Source organism: Muscardinus avellanarius (assembly GCF_963383645.1).
Source record: "Muscardinus avellanarius genome assembly, chromosome: 20".
Lineage (NCBI taxonomy): Eukaryota > Metazoa > Chordata > Mammalia > Rodentia > Gliridae > Muscardinus > Muscardinus avellanarius.
The window spans coordinates 32,351,439-32,375,215 of NC_137806.1; the positions used below are offsets into that span (position 1 = coordinate 32,351,439).

General features: G+C 47.8%; 1 protein-coding gene and 1 pseudogene across 2 annotated transcripts in view; one reads left to right on the forward strand and one right to left on the reverse strand.

Moving 5' to 3' along the window:
* RYR2 (ryanodine receptor 2) overlaps nucleotides 1–1,001 on the reverse strand; it is a gene marked incomplete at both ends in the record, with an annotated part of 554,680 nt that extends 553,679 nt beyond the window's left edge. The window contains one exon of the mRNA XM_080717126.1: nucleotides 954–1,001. Within this exon, the coding sequence (XP_080573252.1) occupies nucleotides 954–1,001 (48 nt within the window). The remainder of the gene's footprint in view (nucleotides 1–953) is intronic.
* On the forward strand, nucleotides 1,000–22,451 carry LOC308277835 (annotated as a pseudogene). The gene is made up of 3 exons: nucleotides 1,000–1,183; nucleotides 1,369–1,528; nucleotides 21,683–22,451. The product of its transcript is annotated as an uncharacterized misc_RNA (transcript).
* Nucleotides 22,452–23,777: the final 1,326 nt, after the last annotated feature.

Consider the following 23,777-nt stretch of genomic DNA (forward strand, 5'->3'; position numbering starts at 1 on the left):
CTCCCTCCCCCTTTCAATGCACCCCCCTATGGAAAGAAACGGACCTTTACAGGGCTCGCCTGCAAATTTCACCACAGTACATCAGCAAAGCTGTTTCACGCCTGAAAGTTACTGTCAGGTCAGTATTTCAAAATCCATCCGTCCGTAGGATGCTCAGTGATCCTGATCGGAGTGGGATCTTTCCCCCGGCTAGGCAGTTGAGGTCAGGGGTCGGGGAATCCTTTATGGAAGTATCCTCCGAGAAGACAGAAATGGGGATAGGAGGACCAAAGGGCGCTGTCCAAGCTAACTGGGCTGCTGCCAACACGAAGTTGTGGCTTTGCCTGGGTCCTGGGCCCCAGCGTGAAGCCACGGATCCCTGGGACTGGGCAGTATCTGCGGCACTGACCAGACCAGAGCAGGGACGAAGCAGGGCCCGGAGGTTCTTCAGGAGCAAGGTTCTTCGTGCGTGCGGAGCCAGCCCTTCCCTGAGAGCCGGGCGGCCGCCTTGCCTTACACACGCACACACATGCACACGCGCGCGTGCGGGGAGGAACGCACTTGCCTGCACTCGCTTTAACAAGCCAGCGTCTGGGGAAGCCACGTTCAGGATGCTCCCCACGCCACGCACACACACACACCCCGCAAGGCACAACCCCGGGGCCCAGGGGCAGCACCCCGACTCGGAGGAATTCGCCAGCGGCGCCCCGCACCCCGCCGGCCTCTGCGCACGCGGGGCCAAGTGCTCGGATCGGGCTGTCTGGGCGCAGGGGCAGCTCGCGGGGACGCGGCGCAGGTGCTCCCCGCGGCCGCCGGCGCCCCAGGTCGGGGCCCCCGGACCCGCGCCCCGCGCCCCGCAGCCGTGCGGCGAGTCCCCGCACCGGGACGGGCTCTGGCTCCCGCACGCCCGGCGCCCCGCCCTCCTCCCCGACCCCGGAGGGTGCCCGCGCCCCTTCCCCGGGATGCCGCCCTACCGTCCGCAGGAACTGGATCTCGTCCTCGCCTTCGCCCCCATCGGCCATGGCTCCGCGCTCCCGGCCCGGCCGGCGCGGGGTCCCTGCGGAGCCGGCGGCGGCCCGCGGCTCTCCCCCCGCGCCTGGGCTGGGGCGAGCCGGGGACGGCGGGGCCGAGCGGGCCGAGCGGGCGCCCGCAGAGCGCAGGAGGCGCGGGGGTGGCCGGGCGCGGGGCCTCCCTGCGCCGCACTGTGCGGAGGAGGAGGAGGAGGAGGAGGAGGAGGAGGAGGAGGAGGAGGAGGAGGAGGAGGAGGAGGAGGAGGAGGAGGGAGGAGAGGAGGAGGAGGGAGAGGAGGAGGGAGAGGAGGAGGAGGAGGGAGAGGAGGAGGGAGAGGAGGAGGAGGGAGAGGAGGAGGGGGAGGAGGAGGAGGAGGAGGGAGAGGAGGAGGAGGAGGAGGAGGGAGAGGAGGAGGGAGAGGAGGAGGGAGAGGAGGAGGAGGAGGAGGGAGAGGAGGAGGAGGGAGAGGAGGAGGAGGGAGAGGAGGAGGGAGAGGAGGAGGAGGAGGAGGAGGGAGAGGAGGAGGAGGAGGAGCGCGGCCGGCGCGGGAGGCGGCCCCGCAGCGCAGCCGCGATCGCTGCCTGCAGCCGGCAGCCGCTCGGCCCGGCTCGGAGCCGCGAGCGCCCAGCCCCGGAGCCGGGACTGCCGCGGCGGGGGCGGCGCGGGGAGGAGCTGGCGGCGCTGCAGGTGCTCCGCAGCCGCTCCGCGCCCGGCCCGGCGCCCCCTGCCGGCTGCCGCGGGAACCGGCCCGGCGCCCCGGAGCCAGAGCGCAGGGCCTCTCCCACCCGCACCCCGGGACCCCCGCGCACCCGCCGGCCCTTTGGGACGCTCACTTCTCCCAGACCGCGCCGGCGGCCTGGGTACCGACTTTCACCTCTTGCCCGCAGCTGGGTGGGCTCCGAGCGCAGGGTACCCCACAGGGATACTTTCAACTGGGATGCCCATCCATGGGGGGCAACACGGGAGCTCTTCCCGGCGTGTGTACTTCTCCTGGGCCCTGCTTTGCAGAGATGACCCGTACAGTGTTGCGCGGACTTGGTGCAGCGATTTCTTAATAAGTGCCTTCCACAGATATATCCGGAGCATCTGTGTCGGTTCGGTACAAAACAGACACGGGGATGTGTAGTCTAATTTAAGAAGGAATTGCAATAAAACTATGGAATGGCATCTCTGAGTGGGAATCACTGGGTGGCTGTAAACTCCGAGTGTGGTGTCTGTTACAGTTAGACGTAAAACGACCCCTGAAGAGCTCATTTGTTAATATTCAGGGTTGGTATAATTCAGTCATGCGGGTTGTCATCCCAGCAGTAGATGAATCCATCTGGGTGATGCCAGGTAAACTGGCAGGGTGTGGCTGGAGGAGATGCTTCCGGGGTGCATCCTTGGAGATTATATGTAGGGTTCCTCTTTCCTCCTCCTCCTCCTCCTCCCCTTCCTCCTCTTCCCCTTCCTCTTCCTCCTCCTCCCATTTCTCCTCTTCTTTCTCTTCCTCCTCCTCTTCTTCCTCTTCCTCCCCTTCCTCCTGATCCTTCTTCTTCTTCTTCTTCTTCTTCTTCTTCTTCTTCTTCTTCTTCTTCTTCTTCTCCTCCTCCTCCTCCTCCTCCTCCTCCTCCTCCTCCTCCTCCTCCTCCTTCTTCTTCTTCTCCTTCTCCTTCTTCTCTCTCTCTCTCTCTCTCTCTCTCTCTCTCTCCCTCTCCCTCTCCCTCTCCCTCTCCCTCTCCCTCTCCCTCTCCCTCTCCCTCTCTGGCCTCCATGATATGAAGAGCACAGCCACCTCCTCTCCTTGCCCCAGCTTCCTACCGCCACATCCTGAGACCCGCGACCCCCAGCCTCACATGAGCTGAACTCAAAACCGTAAGAAAATGAGCCTTCTTTCCTCTAACTTAGGTGGCCAGTCTTTAGATTACAGCTGCAAGGAAGCTGCAGGATACAATGTCCGTTATTCTTGTTGAGAAAAAGTTCCAGCATCCCACCACAGATGTCAGTACCAAGCAAGCCCTGGAGATCCTCCGAGTGGTAGCCCAGAAAATCCCCATTTAAAATAACAGCCATTTGCCGGGCGTGGTGGCCCATGCTTGTAATTCCCGTGCTTGGGAGGTGGAGACAGGAGGATCGTGCAGGTTTGGAGCCAGCCGGGCTGGCTTAAGAGACCCTGTTTCCAAATAAAAATATAAAATAGGTCTGTGAGTGTAGCCTGGAGGTAGAAGGCCCCTGGTTCCATCCCTAGTACCACCAAAATAAAAATAATAATAATAATAATAATAATAATAACAGCTATGACTAAGGAAATGCCAGGTCAGAGACAATTTGGACACGTACAGGGCCTTGTTCCTAGTCCATGGCACATCAGGTTATGTAACTGAAATATTTAAGTATGCGCTGGGCATACTTACCGGGCATACTTAACTTTGTACTGGGCACACACCTGTAATCTCAGACTCAGGAGGCAGAGACGGGAGATTCACAGGTTAAGGCCACCCTCAGCAATTTAGCAAGGCCCTCGACAACTCAGCAAGACTGTTTGGAAATTTAAAAAATAAAATAAAATAGGGCTGGGAGTGTAGCTCAGAGGTAGACTGTCCCTGGGTTCAATCTCCAGTACCACCAAAAAAAAAAAAAAAATTAAGTAAGTCTGTGCAAAGTCAAGTCTTCAAAAGCCTGCCCTACAGGGTTGCATGAACTGTAAAATAATGGCTACCACATCCATTTAATCGGCACACACGTTCTGCAACATCTAAGCTGTCATTAAAATTGACCAGTAAGTTCTGTTCATCTTACAATTTATTTTTGGCATTCATTAACTTTGTACTTAACTGAACTAGTGTTTCTATGCTTCCAGGAGAATGCATCCCATAAACGATAGGTCTAAAAAGATTCTGTCTGTGAGGTGGGATGAATACGGCTCTGCCCTGCTCTAGAAGGGTACTGTTCCCCTTACCTAAAATCCTGGCATAGTCTTGTATCCATGGCGATGAAAGCCATCATTCTTTATAGTCTCAAACCAGTATTATTTGTGTGAATTTCTACTCATAAGTCTCTAAAAGAGTTTACAAAAGATAAAGCAGCCGGGCGTGGTGGCGCACGCTTATAATCCCCGCCCTTGGGAGGCAGAGACAGGAGGATCGCGCAGGTTCGAAGCCAGCCATGAGCGCTGGCTTAGGAGACCCTGTTTCCAAATAAAAATGTAAAAATAGGTCTGGGAGTGTAGCCCGGAGGTAGAAAGGCTTCCAGGAACCCCAGTACCACCAAACAACAACAACAACAACAACAACAACAACAACAACAACAACAACACACAAAAAAAAAAAGATAAAGCAAAGTATTCCTCCTCTGGGGATTGACTATATTCTGAGGTTGACTCATGATTTAATGCTAAATAATTTGATCTCCCAAACTTAGAATGTAACAAATTGACCCTTTCAAGTATTCTATTCAGAACTAGGCATAACTTCTTTTTGTGTGTGTTGTACTAGGGGTGGAACCCAGAGGCTTTCTACCTCCGGGCTCTACTCCCAGACCTATTTTTTTATATTTTATTTGGAAACAGGGTCTCACTAAGTAGCTGAGGCTGGCTTCGAACCTATGCAATCCTCCTGTCTCAGCCTCCCAAGCGCGGGGATTCCAAGCGTGCGCCACCACGCCCGGCTAGGTATAACTTCTTAACAAAAACAAATGGAAACTATGTGTTTGGGAATTTTCCCAGTGTAATAGTACAGTAGGTAAAATATGATAAAACCCTCCCCGATTTTTCATTTTGATTATTTTAACTAGAACATAATTTTTTTCTAGCAGACATTATATTTATTATTTCGTTAATTCTCTCAACACAAGTGACATAATGCGAAATGGACAAGCACCTAATAATTATTATTCGCCAGAAAGAAATGTAGAGCATGGGATATTCATAAAAAATACCATTTGTGTAAGCTTTAAAACTCAAAAATAAGCCCACCAGGGTGGCACACACCTGTAATCCCAGTACTTAGGAGGCAGAGACAGGAGGACCGGGGGTTTCAGGGACAGCTCCAGCAATTCCACAAGAGTCTCAGCAAACAAATGAGACCTTGCTTCAAAACAAAAAAATATAAAGAGCTGAGTGTAGCTCAGATGTAGCAAGTCCCCGGGTTCAATCCCAAGTATCACAGGGGGTAAAATGTAAAATTCAAAAATACAATACCATGAGGATTCTAGATCTCTAATCTGTACTGAAAATATGAAAACATGTTCGAGAGCCAGGCTTGGTGGCGCATGCTTGTAATCCCAGCATTTGGGAGGCTGAGACAGGAGGATCACTGCTCACAGACAGCCTCGGCGACTTAGTGAGGCCCTTTTGCAATACAGTGAGACCCTGTTTCAAAATAAAAAGAATAAAAAATAGGGCTGGGGGTAGAATGCCCCTGGGTTTCATCCCCAGCAGTGCAAAAATAAGTTTAAATGATACATAATATTTATTTTTAAAAAGAGAACTGAAGCAAATATAGAATACTGGTGGTTGATGTGGGGTATAGTATTACTTTGGCACTGATATTTTGACATATATAATTATAAAATTTGAGGTAATCTTTTGTGTGTGTGGTACTGGGGATGGAACCTGGGGCTTTCTACTTCTGGACTACACTCCCAGACCTATTTTTGTATTTTATTAAAAACAGGGTCTAAGTTGCCGAGAGCCTCACTAAGTAGCTGAGGCTGGCTTCAAACCTGAGCGATCCTCCTGTCTCAGCCTCCCAAGCACAGGGATTACGAGCGTGCGCCACCACGCCCGGCTTAAAATTTGAGGTAATTTTTACAAGAAAACTATATCGGCAAAAGTTGTAGAAACATATCACTCCCAGGTTTGTTTTTTATTAAACTTTTGTATGGTTTAATTATGATTCCCTAGTTTCTTTTTTTTTTTTTCAGCTTTAACAAATATTACAAAATCAGTAGGAAATAGAGGAGAGAAGGAAAAAGCAGCGTGCTGGCGCACGTGCTGGAGAGCCCGAAAATGGAACTCTGACCCCTTTTCAGGACCCCAGCCTTTAAATAGATCTTGTGTTGGTATTTTTCTTATCAGCGTTACCAAGGCAATGGGCTAGTGGCTTATTTCTTAGCCTCCTAGTTTCTTTTTTGATGTGAGCAATTATAACAAAACTTATTTTGAGGGGGAATACCATAAGAATATAATTTTAATTGGGGGTAAGACATAAAATTTAAATATAACTTAAATTACATTCAGTGTCTTTAATGCTGATAGGCTTAAGCTATCAGGTATTAACAAGCGGACATTTTCCAAGGACAAGGCTCCAGTTCATAAAATTTTTAAAAGTTTAAGTTTTTGTAAACATCCAGCACTTGATATCTACATGTTTTGTAATTCTCATAAAATATTTCTTTTCCCCAAATCCATGTTGCATATAATTTTCCTGTTTTCTCTTGAAGTTTTCTCTCTTAATCTTGCTTTATTGGCATCTTTATACATTCAACAGAGAGATAAAACTTCATTTTAGATCTTTATTTATTGTAAGGTTAAAAAAAAAAAGCTTAGACAGTGATATGCCTATATTTTTCAGTCCAGATATGGGAAGTATTTTCCCATGACTAATTCTATATTCTGCAAGAATGGGGGACAAATTCTATTTCCTTTTTTAATTAAGAGTTTTTCCGCAGCCGTCTAATTCAGAATGGAGAACTACAGCCCGCCATTCACTCGGCAGGACTCTAGACATCCTTAAGGAAGAAAAAAAGTAGGACCCATGAAAGATTTTTCATTTGACTTACAATTTACTAAGCTCCCCAGTGATATATGTGAGGTTTAAAAATTAACTTCTTCCTCAGGGTCTCTACAGAAAGTCAGGCTGTGTTACCAGCCCTAATGCAGTTTCTGTTAGTTAAGACCACATAAATTAACGACCTTACTGCGGAAGTGACATCCTCTAGAATTATCACTGGGTTATTGTAAAATTAGGTTTGGAGAGGCCTTGATATCCTGAGAGTTATCCCATTTTCTGTCCATGTAGATGTCCAGGTTGGTTGGTTTGTTTATGTGGTACTAGGGATGGAACCAGGGGCACTCTGCCTCCAAGCTGCATCCCCATCCCTATTTTTTATTCTTTATTTTGAAACAAGTTCTCACCAAGTTGCACAGGGCCTCACTCAGTAGCTGAGGCGGGCCGCGAACCTGCGATCCTCCTGTCTCAGCCTCCCAAGCCCTGGGGTTGCAAGCCTGCGCCACCGCGCCTGGCTGAGATTTCCAGTTTTAAAGTTTCTAGGGAGTAGTTTATATACTTCTTCTGATTCCAAGTTTCAGAACTTGACAAACCAAAACTTGAGACAATTTCCATTTTATCTCCATTCTTGGCACGCGTGCTGTACACTTCTACAATACAGATGGGCACTTGTTCTAGAAAAAGCACCGGGAGTTCCCTGGGGGACCGCCTGGAGCTAGTCCTCCAGTCACGTGGTCACTTGGCAAGCCTGGACAAGCGGCTGGGAATAACATTCTACAGATGGCGGCCATGGTGGTGAAGTCGCACTAGCTGAGCATTGGCTACGCTGCAGGTGCTTGGTTTTTATTGCTTCTTTCCCTCTTCACAGCAAAGCCATTTTGGGGAGAAGGGCCCAGGGCTCAGAGAAGCTACGCAGCTGGACCACAACTGCACACACGGCTACTGAGTCGGAGAGGCCGAGGCCTGAGGATTCCAAGTGTGAGTTCTTGGTCATCATTTTACACTACTGCTTGCCCTGATCCCAGAGTGGAAACACACACACACATACACACACGCACACGCACACGCACACACACGCGCACACGCACAGAGTCTGGACTTGCATGAACTATAAAAGGCTCTGGCAGTCCCTGGAGATCCGTCCCTGGTTTTAGGCCGATCCAAGGCCCTGCCAGCTCCTGGAGAGCCGAGTAAATTCTGGAAGAGACAGGGATTGCTATGCCTTCAGAAGGAAAAGTCAGTTTATGCTTTACCCCACTGTTTTTTTTTTTAGGGGTGGGTGGGTACTGGGGTTCCTGGAAACCCTTCTACCTCCAGGCTACACTCCCAGACCTATTTTATACTTTTTATTTGGAAACAGAGTCTCTTAAGCCACTGTGGCTGGCTTCAAACCTGCGTGATTCTCCGCCTCCCAAGCAGGGGGATTACAAGCGTGCGCACCACGCCCAGCTCCCCCACCTTTTGCAGTCTTGGGGGAAATCGGTTCTTCAAGACCTGAAGGTTATTTGTGGCTCTTATGTGTCCTTTATACTTCAGTTTATGAGGCTACAAACCAATAGCAATGTTCTGGTTTCTAGGGTCAGGACTGAGCTATATTGAGGTGATAAAAGTATGATCTACCCCATGGCATCAAGGGAGAAGGATGAACCTGCACGAATCAACGTTTTCTTATTAATCACCTTCTCCGCTTAGAGAAGAGGTGGGTTCTGAGGAGGTGTGAGTTCCTGAGGAGGTGTGGCCACTGAAGAGGTGTGAGTTCCTGAGAAGGTGTGAACCGCTAAGGAAGCGGGGGTCCTCCAGAGATTTGGGTTCCTGATGAAGAATCAGTTAATGAAGAGGTCTGAGTTCCTGAGGAGGTGTGAGTTCCTGAGAAGGTCTAAGTTACCAAAGAAGTGTACATTCCTGGGGAGATCTGGGTTGCTGGGGAGGTGTGAGTTGCGAAGGAGGTGTGAGTTACGGGAAGGTGTGGGTTACCAAGGAAGTGAAAGTGTCTGAGGAGACGTGGGTTCCTGAGGAGGTGAGGGTTCCTGCATGGCAGAGGTTTCTGAGGAGGTGTGGATTACTAAGAAAATCAGAGTTTCTGAGGAGATGTGGGTTCCTGCGGAAGTGTGGATTAATGAAGCAGTGTGAATTACTAAGGAAGTGTGGTTCCTGATGTGAGTTCCTAAGGAGCCGTGGGTTCTGATTTCTCATAGGATCATAAGAGCTATGGATACCATAGAGAAAGGTGAGCCTATACCAGTAAGTTTTCTTTTTCTTTTCTTTTTTTTTTTTTTTTTTTTTTTGGTGTGTGTGTGTGGGGGGGGGGCACTGGGATGGAACCCAGGGCATTCTATCCCCATACTACACCCTAGCCTCACTAAGTAGCTGAGGCTGTCCTTGAACCGTGATCCTCCTATCTCAGCCTCCTGAATGCTGGGATTACATGTGTGCACCACCACACCCAGTTTTTTTTGTTGTTGTTGTTTGTTTTGGTTTTTGCCAATAAGAGTTTTCTAATTAATCACCTTCTCTACTGAAAGAAGATAGGAGTTCTGAGGAGGCCTGTTCCTGAGGAGGTGTGGGCCCCCGAGGAGGTGGGAGTCCTGAGGGATTGTGGTAACTGCAGCACAATTCACATTCCCCAAAGTATGGAACCCACCTAGGTGTCCATCGACAGATTAATGGGTAAGGAAAATGGGGCATGTATACAATGGAGTTTTGCTCAACCATGAAGGGCATTATGTTATTTGCAGGGAAATGGCGAGCACTAGAGGATATTATACTGAGATCAGCCAGTCTCAGAAAGTCAAGGGTTTCTCTCAGTTGTGGGAACTAGGGAGAAAATAGGAAACAAAGGGAAACTTTAGATAAATAAAGACGGAGGCCAGTAGAGGAGTGGAAGGAAAGCAGAGGAGGAAAGTGGGGAGAGGATAAAGGGGGAGACTGAGGAAGGATATGGTACAAATCATGTTGTATTAAGGTGTCACTACCAGTCTCACCAATAAGTCTGAAGAGGGAGGAGGGAGAAAGGGGGAGGGAGGAGGGCAGAAGGGAGGAGGAGGGAGGAGAGAGGAGGGGGAGGGGAGGGAGGAGGTGTAGAGAGGAGGGAGGAGGGGTGGGATGGGGATGGAAAATCACCAGGTTCCATGTTCATGTACGTTAGTATCACTTTGAGTCTCACGACTCAAATTACAACACACCAATAAAAGCATAAAAAATGAAAGTAAATTAAAAAATATATTTATCAGATCATTTTTCAACTTTTCTTCCGGCCTCTTTCCGAATATGGTGGTTATGTTTATAAGCTTGAAAACTTCTAAGTCACTTTTCTTATTCTTTTTTTTTTTTTATAAATGTGTCCCTTACTATTTTTGTTACTATCTGAGTCTCTCCCCCACAAATTTTTGTAATGGAGCCAATGCTTGCTCAGTACTTACCATGGTAAGTAACCAAACTTGTGGGGATAAATGACTCAGATTTTTCCCCTCAACTTTTTCTTATATCATAATTCAATTTATACATCTACAACAAAATCATCCGATCATTGCAATACAGAGAGACAGATGGACAGATAAGTAGATAGATTTATTTTAAAAGTCTCGGTCCTGTGAGTGTCATTTAGAATCAGATTTCTATATACATCCAGTAAGAAAAAATACTTTCTTTTATATAGCTTATGACTAACACATTTCGTCTTTTTCAATTTCCCTTCGTGAACTTTGATTTAGAGTTCTTATTTCACCTGGCTTTCCGTATTTCCTGAAGTTTCTCCTACCAAACTGCCTACCTCCGTTCCTGTAACGTCCCATTTATATTTCATGTCCTAAAAAAGTGTGTTTTGCTTAGTCAACTGGTTTCCATTTTATAGTTTCCTCTTCTCCATATGTAGAAATTGCTCTTTTGCTCTTAATAGAGTGCCCATAAAATTGCTCAGTGTTTCTGCCCTGGATTTGTTTTCATTTCTTTTTCAGTTCCTACTAATTCAATTTGCATATCCTTTAATGTGTCTTAATTATTTGCTCATCAACCTTAATCTATTCAGTAGAAGATATCTTTGGCTAGAGGAAAAAAAAAAATTCCTCCTTGCTCCACGCACTAAAAGGCGCGTAACAGCACCAACAACAAAGCTTCTTACTTGGGAAAACACACACAGCTTGAGTCTCTTCTTTGGTTCCCCCAATGATCTGAGCTGAAGACAAAGAGCCGCCTGCAGCTATGACCACAGGGCTGCAGCAAGCATCGGTCTCCAAAGCTCAAGGTCACCCTGAGTGCAGGCCCTGGGCTCTGACCTGCATCCTGGCATGATCTCTGGCCTCTCAGTGATCAGACTCCAACCCAGCGACAGGAGTTCTGCCCCGGAATTGCACACTGTCCAGGTGTTGCTGATTGTCCCCTACCTCGTCTTCTGTTGCTACTAGCCCTGCTCATTTTCTTTTTCTTATCCTCTACTAAAACGCCTGTTAGGTCCTGGATTTTCTCTTCATTCTCCGCTGCACATCCTTGGTACTAACTGATAACTACAGTCCCTGTTTGCTGGACTCTAGGCACCTTGCCGAGCTGAGTAGCCCACTGACTAGAACCACTCACGGCCTAGTCTGCCCATGGGAAAGATAAACTCCTATTGTGTTCAGTAAATTGTAGTGAGGGGGCCTCTGTGTTATAGAAACTTGACCTTGACCTCTAATTTACACTATTCTTTAATCCCAAGCAAGAATATAAAACTAAAAAAAAAAAAGCAGGTATTTTAGGAAAGCTACTAACATGAAAAAAATAATAACTCCAGGATGAAATATTTTTTAAAAAACCTAAAAAAAGAGTCCAAACTAAAACTAAATAATGATGATGACAACATCATTGTATATCATCACCGAAATGAAAATATATTGCACCCATAAAACAAGAACAGGCACCTATGCAAAAGGAATAAGAAAGTAAGAAGGAATCCTTAGAAATTCAAAATGTTAACCAAAAAAAAAAAAATGTCAATAGAGGCATAATAATGAATACTATGTGAATGAGCGACGACCCTGCAATGGGTGTGAGGGACTGTCCAGGGAGAGGAGCAGGCCATGTGTTTTAGTCAGCTTTCCTGTCGTCTGACCAAAATACCTAACAAGCATGACGTAGAGGAGGAACGGTTCATTTGATTCGTTGTTTTAGAGGTTCAGTCCATGGTTGGCTGGCTCCAAGACAGAAATCACAATGGCACAGCATATGGCAAAGAAAAACCTCTCTTGGTCATGGCAGAAAGAGAAAGAAAAGGGGACTATGGACCTAGAGTACCCCACACCATGCTCCCCAGGACTCCCTGCTCTAGCCACGCTCCAATTCTGAAACTTCCTACACTGGGGAACATACTTTCAACACTTTGGGGAAATATCTTAAACCCAAACCAATACACTCTGCATATCAAGAATGGATTTGGCATGCCGAGTGGATGGAAGAGCGAATCCAGCCTTGATACGCGCAGCCTGCTCCCTTTCAGACACCTCACAATCCACTGCAGGTGCCTCCTCCGTCTACTCGTTTGTTTCTCCCTTCCATCAGTGTTCATGCGCTGTCTGCCCCGTGCGGGGCGCTGGAACTGGGGTGCACTGAGTTCAAGGAAGTAGGTCACTCCCAACAACCTTCCGGCCTTGAAGGGTCTGTAGCCAACTTGAGTCCGCCTGTTCTTATTATGAGAATGAAATAATACTTCATGGGCTGGAGAAGGGCAAGAGGAAGGGACATCTGAGGAGTAACTCCATCCCTGGCTTCCCAGGCTGGGGACAGAGCAGACGTGAACCCCAGAAACATAAACATAGGTCATTAAAGAAAAATTGAGAACTTCCATGAGCCACAGTTTGAAAGACACATGGACAGGACTGAGTCTGCACGTGTGATTTATTCAAAAAATTTCAAGGGGACCCTGACCAGATTCTAGAACTGGGGATCTATTTAGGTAAAGAAAAGACAGAGAGAAGTAAATGAACAGCCACAGGTCCTCGAAGGCGTGGCAGATCGGATCTACTTTACTTAAACGCATCCATAAACGCAGACACATTCTACTTCCAATCTACATCCCAGCCCTATTTTTTTTTTCAATTTTGAAACAGGGTCTAATTGGTTCCTCTGTTTGATATGCAAATTATACTGAGATGAAAATTAAGTTAATAAGGGAGCCAGTTCTTGAGAACTTTTTGCGGAAGCGTGGGACCAGCTGCTGAAAACATAATGACACGTTCCCTTTCCCTAGTTCGCTTAAAGTTGGGGGACGTGTTGAGTTTGGATTCAGTGCAAACTGCAACAGGAAACTATAGAAAGGTTTGAAACTAGGAAGCAACAAGATCTGATTTTTCTTGTAATAAGGAACAGGTTTTTTTTTTTTTTTTTTTAGTTTTTCATTTTAAATATGCATTCGTAGTCTCCCCTAATATTTTGAGTGCTGGAAAGCAAATTGGTTTGGTTTGGTTTTGTGGTACTAGGGCTTGAACCCAGGGGCATTCTGCCTCTGAGCTACATCCCCAGCTCTATTTTATTTTATTTTATTTTTACTTTGAAAAAGAGTCTCACTAAGTCTGTCTGTCTCTGTTCTCTATCCCCATCTCTTGACCTTTCATTTCACCCTCTCTCCTTACTGCAGACACAGCCTCTACCTTCTTCAGAGCTACGGGCAAGAACTCCAGGTTCTTCACCCTTCTTCAGGCAAAGCGATTCATCTTTTTTTTCTTTTAACAATTTTTTATTGAACATAAATAGTATACATTTAAACTATATTTGGTGCCCTCTCATCTTTTTTTTTAAGAAACATTTATTATCCAGATGACATTCAGGAAATGTTGTCATGACCTGAAGGGTCTTCTCTCTGCTGAGAATCCCATCCTCCTCCTCAGCTATTTCAACTCCTCTTCTTCCCATCATATCTGTGTCCTCGAGCAGTTGGAAATGTGGGGAAAGGTGTGCCCATCTACGCTTATAGCTGTACAACTCATAATTTATAATTGCTAAACTATGAAACCAGCTGAGGTCTCCATCAACGGATGGACTAGAAAACTCTGGGGTAGCCGGGCGTGGTGGCGCACGCTTGTAATCCCCGTGCTTGGGAGGCTGAGGCAGGAGGATCACACAGGTTCGAAGCCAGCCTCAGCTACTTAGTGAGGCTCTCAGCCACTTAGTGAGACCCTGTTTCCAAATAAAATATTTTTAAAAGGTCTAGGAGTATAGCCCGGAGGTAGAAAGCCTCTGGGTTCCTCCCCCAGTACCACCAAAAAAAAAAAAATTAGAAAACTCTGGGGTATAAACACAATGGAATTCTACTCAGCTGTAAAGAACAAAATTGTGTAATTTGCCAGGAAATAGAGAGGTCTGGAGAATATTATGCTAAGTGGGATTAGACAGTCACAAAAAGCAAAAGGTGGGATGTTCTCTCTTATATGCAGAAGCTAGAGAAATAATGGGGCACAGGAGGGACCCCAAACAAAGGAGGAGAAACCTTTGTGGAGTGAAGGAGGGGACCTAACTGAGGGAGGGAAGGAGGGGGAGGAAGATGAAGAGGGAAACACCGCAATGGACATGATGCCCGTACACAAACTCACCAAAGCCAGTCACTATGCTGAGCAGGGGAAGGTGGGGAGGGAGAAGGAGGAGAGGGAACGGGGGAGGGCTCAACGCGTGGTGTGTGTGGAGCCTCCATCACCCCAAACTGCGTCAAGATGTAGGATTATAACGCACCAATAAAAGAAAGAAAGAAAGGTATGGCAATGAATGATTTGAAAACAGATTCGTTTACCACCATCCTTAAAAAAAGTTTGCTCTTCACACACCTGGGAGTTTACGGTATGCCTGATGATTGTTTCATAAAGAAGCGTCATAGCCGGGTGAGGTGGTGCACACCCAGAATCCCAGTACTTGAGACAGAAAGGTCACAGGATTGAGGCCAGCCTTGAAGCAACTTAGTGAGCCTCTTGTCAATTTAGTAAGAGAGAGAGAAATTGGCTCAGAGTGTGCCTCAGAAGTAGTATGTCCCTGGGTTCAATTCCCCAGTACCAAAAAAAGAAAAAAAATCAATATTAATATTAATCCTAAATATCCCCCTGTGGGGTTCCTGAAAACCCTTCTATCTCCGGGTTACACTCCCAGACCTATTTTATATTTTATTTGGAAACAGGGTCTCTTAAGCCAGCAAGGCTGGCTTCAAACCAGCGTGATCCTCCCAAGCGCAGGGATTACAAAAGTGGGCCACCACGCCCGGCTCTGTGTTCCTTTTCAAAAAAGGGGTCCCACTGCCGGACGTGGTGGCGCACGCTTGTAATCCCCGCGCTTGGCAGGTGGAGACAGGAGGATCGCGCAGGTTCGAAGCAAGCCACGCGCACTGGCTTAGGAGACCCTGTTTCCAAACAAAAATGTAAAAATAGGTCTGGGAGTGGAGCCCGGAGGTAGAAGGGCTTCCAGGAACCCCAGTACCACCAAAAAAAGGGGGTCCCATAGCAAACGAGCAGACACCGGATGTATTAAACAACAGAAAGTTACTCTCTCATAATATGGGGAGCTAGAGTCCTGAAATCAAGGTGTCAGGGGGACACGCATCCCTGGAGGACTCCGGGGGACACTGTCTGCCTGTGCAGACAGTATTTAACCCACTTATTCTAAAATCCTAAGTAAGTAAGAGTTGTGGCATCCACAAGTAAGAGTTTTACCTTAAAATTTTGCCAGGTGTGGTGGCGCACACTTGTAATCCCTGCACTTGGGAGGCGGAGACAGGAGGGATTGCGCAGGTTCGAAGCCAGCCGCACTGGCTTATGAGACCTTGTTTCCAAATAAAAAATATATAAAATAGGTCTGGGAGTGTAGCCCGGAAGTATAAGGGTTTCCAGGAACCCCAGTACCACCAAAAAAAAAAAAAAAAAAAAAAAAATTAAAAGACTAAAAAAATAGGACTGGGGATGTAGCTCAGAAGTGCAATGCCCCTGAGCTCTATCTCCAGTACTGCAAAAAAAAAAAATTATACAAATATAGGTGTACAGATAAACATATGCATATATATGTTATATATATACACAAATCCCTGTTTCAACATATATATGCATTCCCAAATTTTTCAGTAAGGCGCCTGCCGTACTTTTCAGCCATGCATTTGCTAAGTAATCATTTGCTGAACATCCGCCATTCTGCTGGACGTAGGTGCTGAGGCTCCTTAATAAATCGGAGGCTTCTGACCCGCGTCTCTCCTCTCCAAAGACGCTCATCTGCCAGGAAGGGAATTTCTTCCAGGCCGGAGTTATTTTCACACGTTAGTTTATAAATTAAAACAATAGTGAAGTGCACTGACGTTTTGTCCTTGGAGCGTGTGGAGTAATATTTTTACGGTCACTCTGGCAACCGCAGAGGCGAGAGGGCAGGAGTTGAGGACCAGGCGGCCGGAGCGGAGAGCAGCGCTCTGCGCCGTGCTGGCTCCAGGCCCGACAGGACGGGGCCAAGTCCAGCTACTGCCCAGAAAATGGCCCGTGGCCCTGGCCGCACTCGCCCTCCCAGGACTGAAAGATGCAGGAAGATTGTTTACTCAAGAAATGAGTCACAAATGGAGGGGCTTGGGAATCAGGAACCAGTTCTAAAACAGAAATGTTTACCGGGGCCAGACGTCGGTGAGGGCAGCGCCGGCTCAGCTGCTATTTGTGGGCAACCCGCGTGTGTACTGTGGGTCCACCGTGTGCTGCCAAGGACTCAACATGACCCTGCGCTTAGTCAGCCCGCCTCTACCTATGGAGGGCCCACTGTGCGCACAGCACGAGGCCAGCAGCTTTGGATATGTTATTGTTGTTAAGTGTGACATGGAGTCTGATCCAGCCCGTGGTATAATATGCCCACGAGACAAGTGAACTTGTGATCCAACCATTTCTTCCCCCGACTATTAAAAGCAGAACAAGAAGCCAGACACGATGGCACACGCCTGTAATCCCAGCACTTGGGAGGCCGAGACAGCAGAATTGCAGGTCCAAGGCCAGCCTCAGCAACTTAGTGGGGTCCCTCAGAAATTTAGCCAAGACCCTGTTCCAAAATAAAAAATAAAACTAGAAGCCGGGCGTGGTGCCACACGCTTGTAATCCCTGCATTTGGGAGGCTGAGACGGGAGGATTGCGGTTTGTGGACAGCCTCCGCTACTACTTAGTGAGGCCCTTTGCAACTCAGTGAAACCCTGTTTCAAAATAAAAAATAAAAAATAGGGCAGGGGGTGTAGCTCGGAGGTAGAATGCCCCTGGGTTCCATCCCTAGTATTGTAAATTATAAATAAATAATAAAATAGGGCTAAGGGTATAGCTCTGAGACAGAATGCTTCTGGGTTCAACCTTCAGTACCCAACAAACAAACAAAAAAAGAGCAGAACAAGAAGGAAGCAGCAAGGGGAAGGAAAGAAAACCTAAAGTCCTGATAAAAGAGTGTCAGTATAGTTCACACAGTCTCAGAATCGAATCCCAACTTCAAGGAAGGCCTCACACTGCACTCACAGTACTGAACTTTTTTTTTTTTTTTTTTTGGTGGGATACTGGGGATTGAACTTGAGGGTGTTCTATTTCTGAGCTACAATCCCAGCCCATTTTATTCTTACTTATTTTTGTTCATTTGTTTGGCTTTGAAACAGTCCTCGCCAGGTTGCTAAGAGCCTCACTACACTGCCGAGGCTGTCCTCGAACCTGTGATCCCCCTGATTAGCCTCCCAAATACTGATATTACAGGTGTGAGCCACCAAGTCCGGCTTTGTTTTCTCATTTGTAAAGAAGAGGGGAGAGTCCTGTGTCCCGGGTGTGTGGGGAGAATTCAATGAGAAAATGCAGAACAGCCGCTACTGTGGTACACGGCTCATCCCTGACACTCAGCAAACGGCCATCAGCTCTGTTGCTGTGACCCATCAATCCTGTCTCAGCCCCATCATACCGCGACACGGGGCAGGAGGTCCAGGGGCTGGGTGCACTGAGCAACGAGGAAAAATCACATCTAATCCAGGCCTCCTGGCCAGGGACAGTGCCAGATGCCTCAGGGACAGCAGAGTCACAGTGCTAGCAATCAGAATGAAGCCCCATGGAGGGCAGGGGGAGACCTATTTGATGAGGGACCTGGCCACAGGCAAAAGGTTCTCCCACAAGATTTTTGCAGCACTGGGAGGAAGGCTGCAATTTTGGGAGGAGCTGCTGGGCCCTGGGGCCGCTCAGGACTCACCTCCTGGCCTCCTCTTGTCCTCAGTGGGGTGACTGATAAGGAGGTGGGAAAGAGTATGTCTCACCGTCCTCGGCTGAGCTCTGATGTAAGCAAATCAACTTGGGTGAAGTCCTCTCACCCCTCTGATAGATTAGTCACCCAAGTTAAATTATTTTTAAGATAATGCTCTATTTATACACGAGGAGCTAAATAAGGAGTGCTGTGGCTCTACAGGCATTCACAAATATTTCACATATACTGGAATGAAAACATCAATGATAAAATAGAACCAGCTAGACCAGAGTACATGAACTTGCTGGTGATGGCGTTTATAAAGTAGACAGTACCAACATTTAAATGTTTTCATTTAAATTAAAAAGAAGGGTTTGTGTCTATCGGTCCCTTAAAAAAACTCAAAACTTTGTCACCTATATAAAGTGATTTCAAATATAAATAATCAGTTTTTGCAAATGTGGTCAAATTGGAGAACAACTAAAGCCATGCTGGTTTTATTTAGTTTCTAGTGACAAGAAATAATCCGGCTTATCTTGACTAATGGAACGGTCATGTTTGGCTAAACACAGGAACTATTATAGGACTGGGACATCGGTGTGGTAATTTCTAAAACAATGGTTTTGGGGAGAGAAAGAATTGGAGATGTGGGTCCTGGGTCATTTGACAAAAAGCACTGGGTGTCTGCTGAGGCTAGATCTGAGTAAGTCAGGGGGAGGGGAGAGGAGAAGGCGTGTCTTTCCTCAAGAGCTTTAGCATCTAGTTGGTGTCATCAAATTCAGACCGCAGACCACACTGTCCTGACAGCTAGGACAGTGTGCAAGAGGTTCCGCTTGCATGACTTTGAGGATGGAAAAGGGGCAATATCCCCAGGACCTGGGCAGTCCCGAGACAGAAGAGGGGTGCTGTGGGCCATCTGGAAGAAAGCAGCACAGGCTGCTGTGAGGAGGAGCCGGCTGGGGGTGGAGGCCGGGCACCTGCCCGGTACGCTCAGAAGCCGTGCTCAACAGAGTTGGGGTTGGGGAAGCCAACGTAGACAGAGATCTTCGCTCGGGGCCCTTCACCAGGAACGAAGGCCCAGGGACCCGGGCCGGTGAGGAGAGGGGCAGTACCCCAAAGTAGTGGGAGGCCGTTCCCAGAAATGGCAAGCAGGAGCCCCACACGCAACTCAGAAAGGAGCAGTTCCCAGCTCAGCAGAGTGAGAGACTAGGACCACAGGGGGAGCCAGTGCCAGCAGCCCTGGGCCGGGCATTGGCCGGTCTCCTTGCCGTACGAGGGTGGCAATAATTCCCCACCTACTTATAGCATCGTTGGGAGATTGTGTGAGAAATTAAGCTTATTATTTTTTGTGTGTGTGGAACCCAGGGTCATTGTACCTCCAAGCTACATCCCCAGCCCTATTTTTTACTCTTTTCCTTTCTGAAACAGGGTCTCACTGAGTTGCGAAGGGCCTCGCTAAGTAGCTGAGGCTGTCTGTGAACCGCGATCCTCCAGTCTCCACCTCCCGAATGCTGGGATTTTAAGCGTGCACCACCATGCCCGGCATTTTAAGTTTATTTAAAAGAGGTATCTGACATAGACTTAGCAAACGTTTTACTTGGTGTGCTGACCAGTAGTAGACTGCTATGCTTCTAGTAGTGACTTTAGCCACTTGGCATGCATTTCAGGCATGCAAAATCGTTTTCTAACCCGAGGTGACACTACTGTTAGTACCATCACCCCACAGCGCTCCGCCCATGTGCTGAGATGGTCCTCTGAGCCGGGGCCACAGTTCCTGCAAACTTCCTGTTTGCAGGAATCTCTGTCTACCTTGTGGGTTCCTGCGCCCAACAAGGGCCTCAGTAGCTCCGGCTGGCTGGGTCGCGTTGTCCTGTCTGGTTCTGCCGTTCGCCATCAGGACGATAAGTACATGATGAATGCGAGGTGTCAACGCATCCCGACAGCGTTGCCGTCTTCCCCGACTCCAGCCCTCAGGTGGCCGGAGACTGAACAGTGCATGCATTTTGCAGAACTATTTTGCATAGACAAACCGATTCTCAGCAACTGGCTTTTTAATGCTGTCTCACAGCGCCTTGTGCTCGCACGTGGGAAAATGAAAAGAAGCTGGGTAAAAGGAAAAGAACTGAAATAGCTAGGGGCCACGCCCTCCCCTCCTCCCTCCTGCTTTCTCTGTTCCGGTCCCCAGCTCTGGGGGGCCCCCGTTAGCGGCCTCCCCGCTCCTGAGGCTGACAGGAAGCCTGAGCGGCAGCAGGGGCATCCCGCCACGATGCTCGATGCCATCCTTTGCAAAGCAGCTTGGATTTTTGCTCAGTTGTTTTTCAGCCCATAGAAGGCAACTTAGCAACCTGCCTTGGCATGGCGGAGTTCAAGCAGGAATTCAAGGACGCAGCGGGCCCCTTTGTTCTCTCTGTTCTCTTGTGACTTCGCAAGTCCCAGAACTCCTTGGAAGGTAAATCCCAGAACAGGTTTCCCATGCTGCTGGAGGCGACCCCGCCACGTTTTAGAGGAGAAGCTACAATCGTTGAAAAGGTACTACGTGTTCGCTTGATGAAATGGGCCAGGCAGAAACTCAACTCTTTGCAGAGAAATTTGTAATGGAAAATATTGGAGCCATTTTCCTGGAATTTTTATACTTTTTATGGCAAATGAGTTCATACCTGAGACGCCTGGCTACCTCTGAACTCCAATGTTGACCCCCCAAGAAGGTTCTGTGGTCACATATAGCCCCTAGAAAAATTAGCTAAAGTAAACTACCAAAATTAATTATGTGATAACAAATTTCAGACTCTATATATTAAACTGGTCTTATTAACACCATAGTGACTGCATTGCATATGTCTTAACTACAACCCCCAAACCCAAAATATCTACACTTTTTATATCCTGCTCAAGTAAGAGTTGTTAAATTGCCATAAGGGCTGGGTGTGGCGCCACACACCTGTAATCCCAGTGCTTGGGAGGCTAAGACAGAAGGATCGCAGGTTCAAGATCAGCCTCAGCGGAGGGCTAAGTGGGCGACTCTCCAGCTGGGACGCTGGGACTCGAGGAGGCGCGTGGAGTCCCGGAGTCAGGTCGCTGCTGCCTCCACCAAGCATGAGACCCTGTGCACCGGCGGACGGCGGACGGGCGCACAGAGGCGGCGGCGACCCTGCGCGCAGGTGGCAGTGTAGAAGCCAAAAAGGGAGCTTCTAGAAGTGGTTTCTGAGAAATAAGAGTTCATTGTACATGAGCGCAGGAATCCGAAAAACCACAGATAAGCAGGCCCTCCATTCAAGATTTGAGCTGTCTCTTTGAAGCCACAGAAGTGTGGAGAGGAAAAGCAGGCCAGCTTAACAAATCCCTGTCCTTTGAAGGCGCAGATTAGTAAATTTAGCCGACTTAATGAAGGTGGCAGAGCTGCTTCAAGGCAAAATCGTCTGGGCATCCCAATTCATTCCGTTATATACGAATTTTACAGTGGAAAGTTGAAATCAAGAGCTCTAGAAAATGTGTTTTCCTTTGGGTTCAGAGATTTCTTCTGCAAGGAAGGCTGGATGGAGAAACTGAGTCCCAAAGGTGGCAACACCTTTGAATTCACGCATGGCTTATTGCCGAGTTCATGGAGAAAAGGGCGGCTTGGTGAATACCTCTCGAAGAGCAATGCTTCTTCCCAGCCTTGAATGAAACGCAGATAAAACTCTTTAGAAAACTTTTGTAGGATAAGGCGCTGTGTGCGATGTGGAACAAAGGCGTTTTATAATCAGGCTTATCAAGATGCGAAGAAGAGTTTTAGTGAACAGAAGCAGCAGCGTTCTGTCACCAGGAAACACTGCCTTATCCAGAACTGGCCCTCGGGACCAAGGATCACGGCGTGATTCTGAACAGGACACTTCACACAACGACGCCATCCTCGTGCAAGGCCTGGGTGAGAACGTTTCAATTGAGTCTGCGGCTGATTACTTCAAGCAGATTGGTATTATTAAGACAAGTAAGAAAACCGGACAGCCCATGATTAATTTGTACACAGAGAAACTGGCAAGCTAAAGGGAGAGGCCACGGTCTCATTTGATGACCCACCTTCTCCCAAAGCAGCTATTGATTGGTTTGATGGTAAATAATTTTCTGGGAATCCTATCAAGGTTTCATTTGCTCCTCGCCGAGCAGACTTCAATCGGGGTGGTGGCAATGGTCGTGGAGGTCGAGGACGAGGAGGACCCATGGGCCGTGGAGGCTATGGAGGTGACGGAGGCCGGGGAGGATTCCCCAGTGGAGGAGGTGGCGGCGGAGGACAGCAACGAGCTGGGGATTGGAAGGGTCCTAATCCTACGTGTGAGAATATGAATTTCTCTTGGAGAAATGAATGCAAGCAGTGTAAGGCTCCTAAAGCAGATGGTCCAGGAGGGGGACCAGGAGGCTCTCATATGGTGGTCACTATGGGGATGATCGACGTGGCGGCAGAGGAGGCTATGATCGGGGCGGCTACCGGGGCCGTGGCAGGGACCGTGGGGGCTTCCGAGGGGGCCGGGTGGTGGGGCCAGAGGCGGCTTTGGCCCTGGCAAGATGGACTCCAGGGGTGAGCACAGACGGGATCACAGGGAGAGGCCGTATTAGCCTGGCCCCTGAGGCTCTGGAACAGCTTTTCTTCTTGTACCCAGTGTCAGCCTTGTTATTTTGTAACCTTCCAACTCCTCATCACCCATGGATTTTTTTGTGTTGGACTATGTAATTGTAACCATACCTCTGGTTCCCATTAAAAAACATCGTTTTAGTTAAAAAAAAATAAAATCGGCCTCAGCAACTTAGACTTTCAACAAGTTATTGAGATCCTATTTCAAAACAAAAACAAATTTTTAAAAAGGGCTGGGAGCCAGGCATGGTGGCGCATGCTTGTAATCCCCGCGCTTGGGAGGCGGAGACAGGAGGATCGCACAGGTTCGAAGCCAGCCGCGCTGGCGTAAGAGACCCTGTTTCAAAAATATAAAATAGGTCTGGGAGTGGAGCCCGGAGGTAGAAGGGCTTCCAGGAACCCCAGTACCACCAAAAAAATAAATAAATAAATAAATAAATAAATAAATAAATAAAATAAAAAGGGCTGGGAGTGTAGCTCAGAGGTAGAAAGTCCCTGGGTTCAATCCCTAGTATCGTGCGTGCACACACACACACGCACACACGCACACACACACATGCACACACACATGCACACGCACACGCGCACACACACACACACACAGTTGCCATGAGGAATTTGAAACACCAAAAGCCATATGTGCTGAGCTCACCCCTTAGCCGTTACCACCATTTTTCAGCGATTTCCTCCTTTAAGCATAGCAACCATAGTTATGAAGACCCTTAAAATTCATCTTCCAACCTGCTTGTAGTTTAAAATATACAATACAGTATAAAAAAGGAGAATTAATTTGAATTGTAAAAAAAGGAAAATTAATTTGAACTATAAAACAGTTTAGAAATCAAGACGTCCTTCAAAGAATGGGAGGAAACGCTGTTCACCACAGTCTATGATTCTGATCTGGCAAGCAAATCCATGGGTTTGGGGAGCGGGGTGCAGCTCAGTGGAGAGTGAGTCTTAAGCCCAGGGTTCTGGGTCTCATTCCCAGCATCAACAACACAGTGAAATGTCCTGAAAGATTTGAGTTTCTTGACCTCTCTCTGTTTAGGAATAAACTAGAAGCCACAATGGCTCTGTGTGCACACGTGCGCACGTGCGCACGTGTGTGTGTGTGTGTGTGTGTGTGTGTGTGTGTGTGTGAAATGTATTCATTCATTTAAATAATGTTGATCAGACACCTAGTTCTTAAAGAAGCACTGGGGCTAAAGTTAAGTTCACCAAGTACCATGTGCATGTATGTCCCTATCACTGTGAACTTCATTCTAATGTGAAAATTACAATGCACTAATAAAAGTACATTTTTTTTGGTG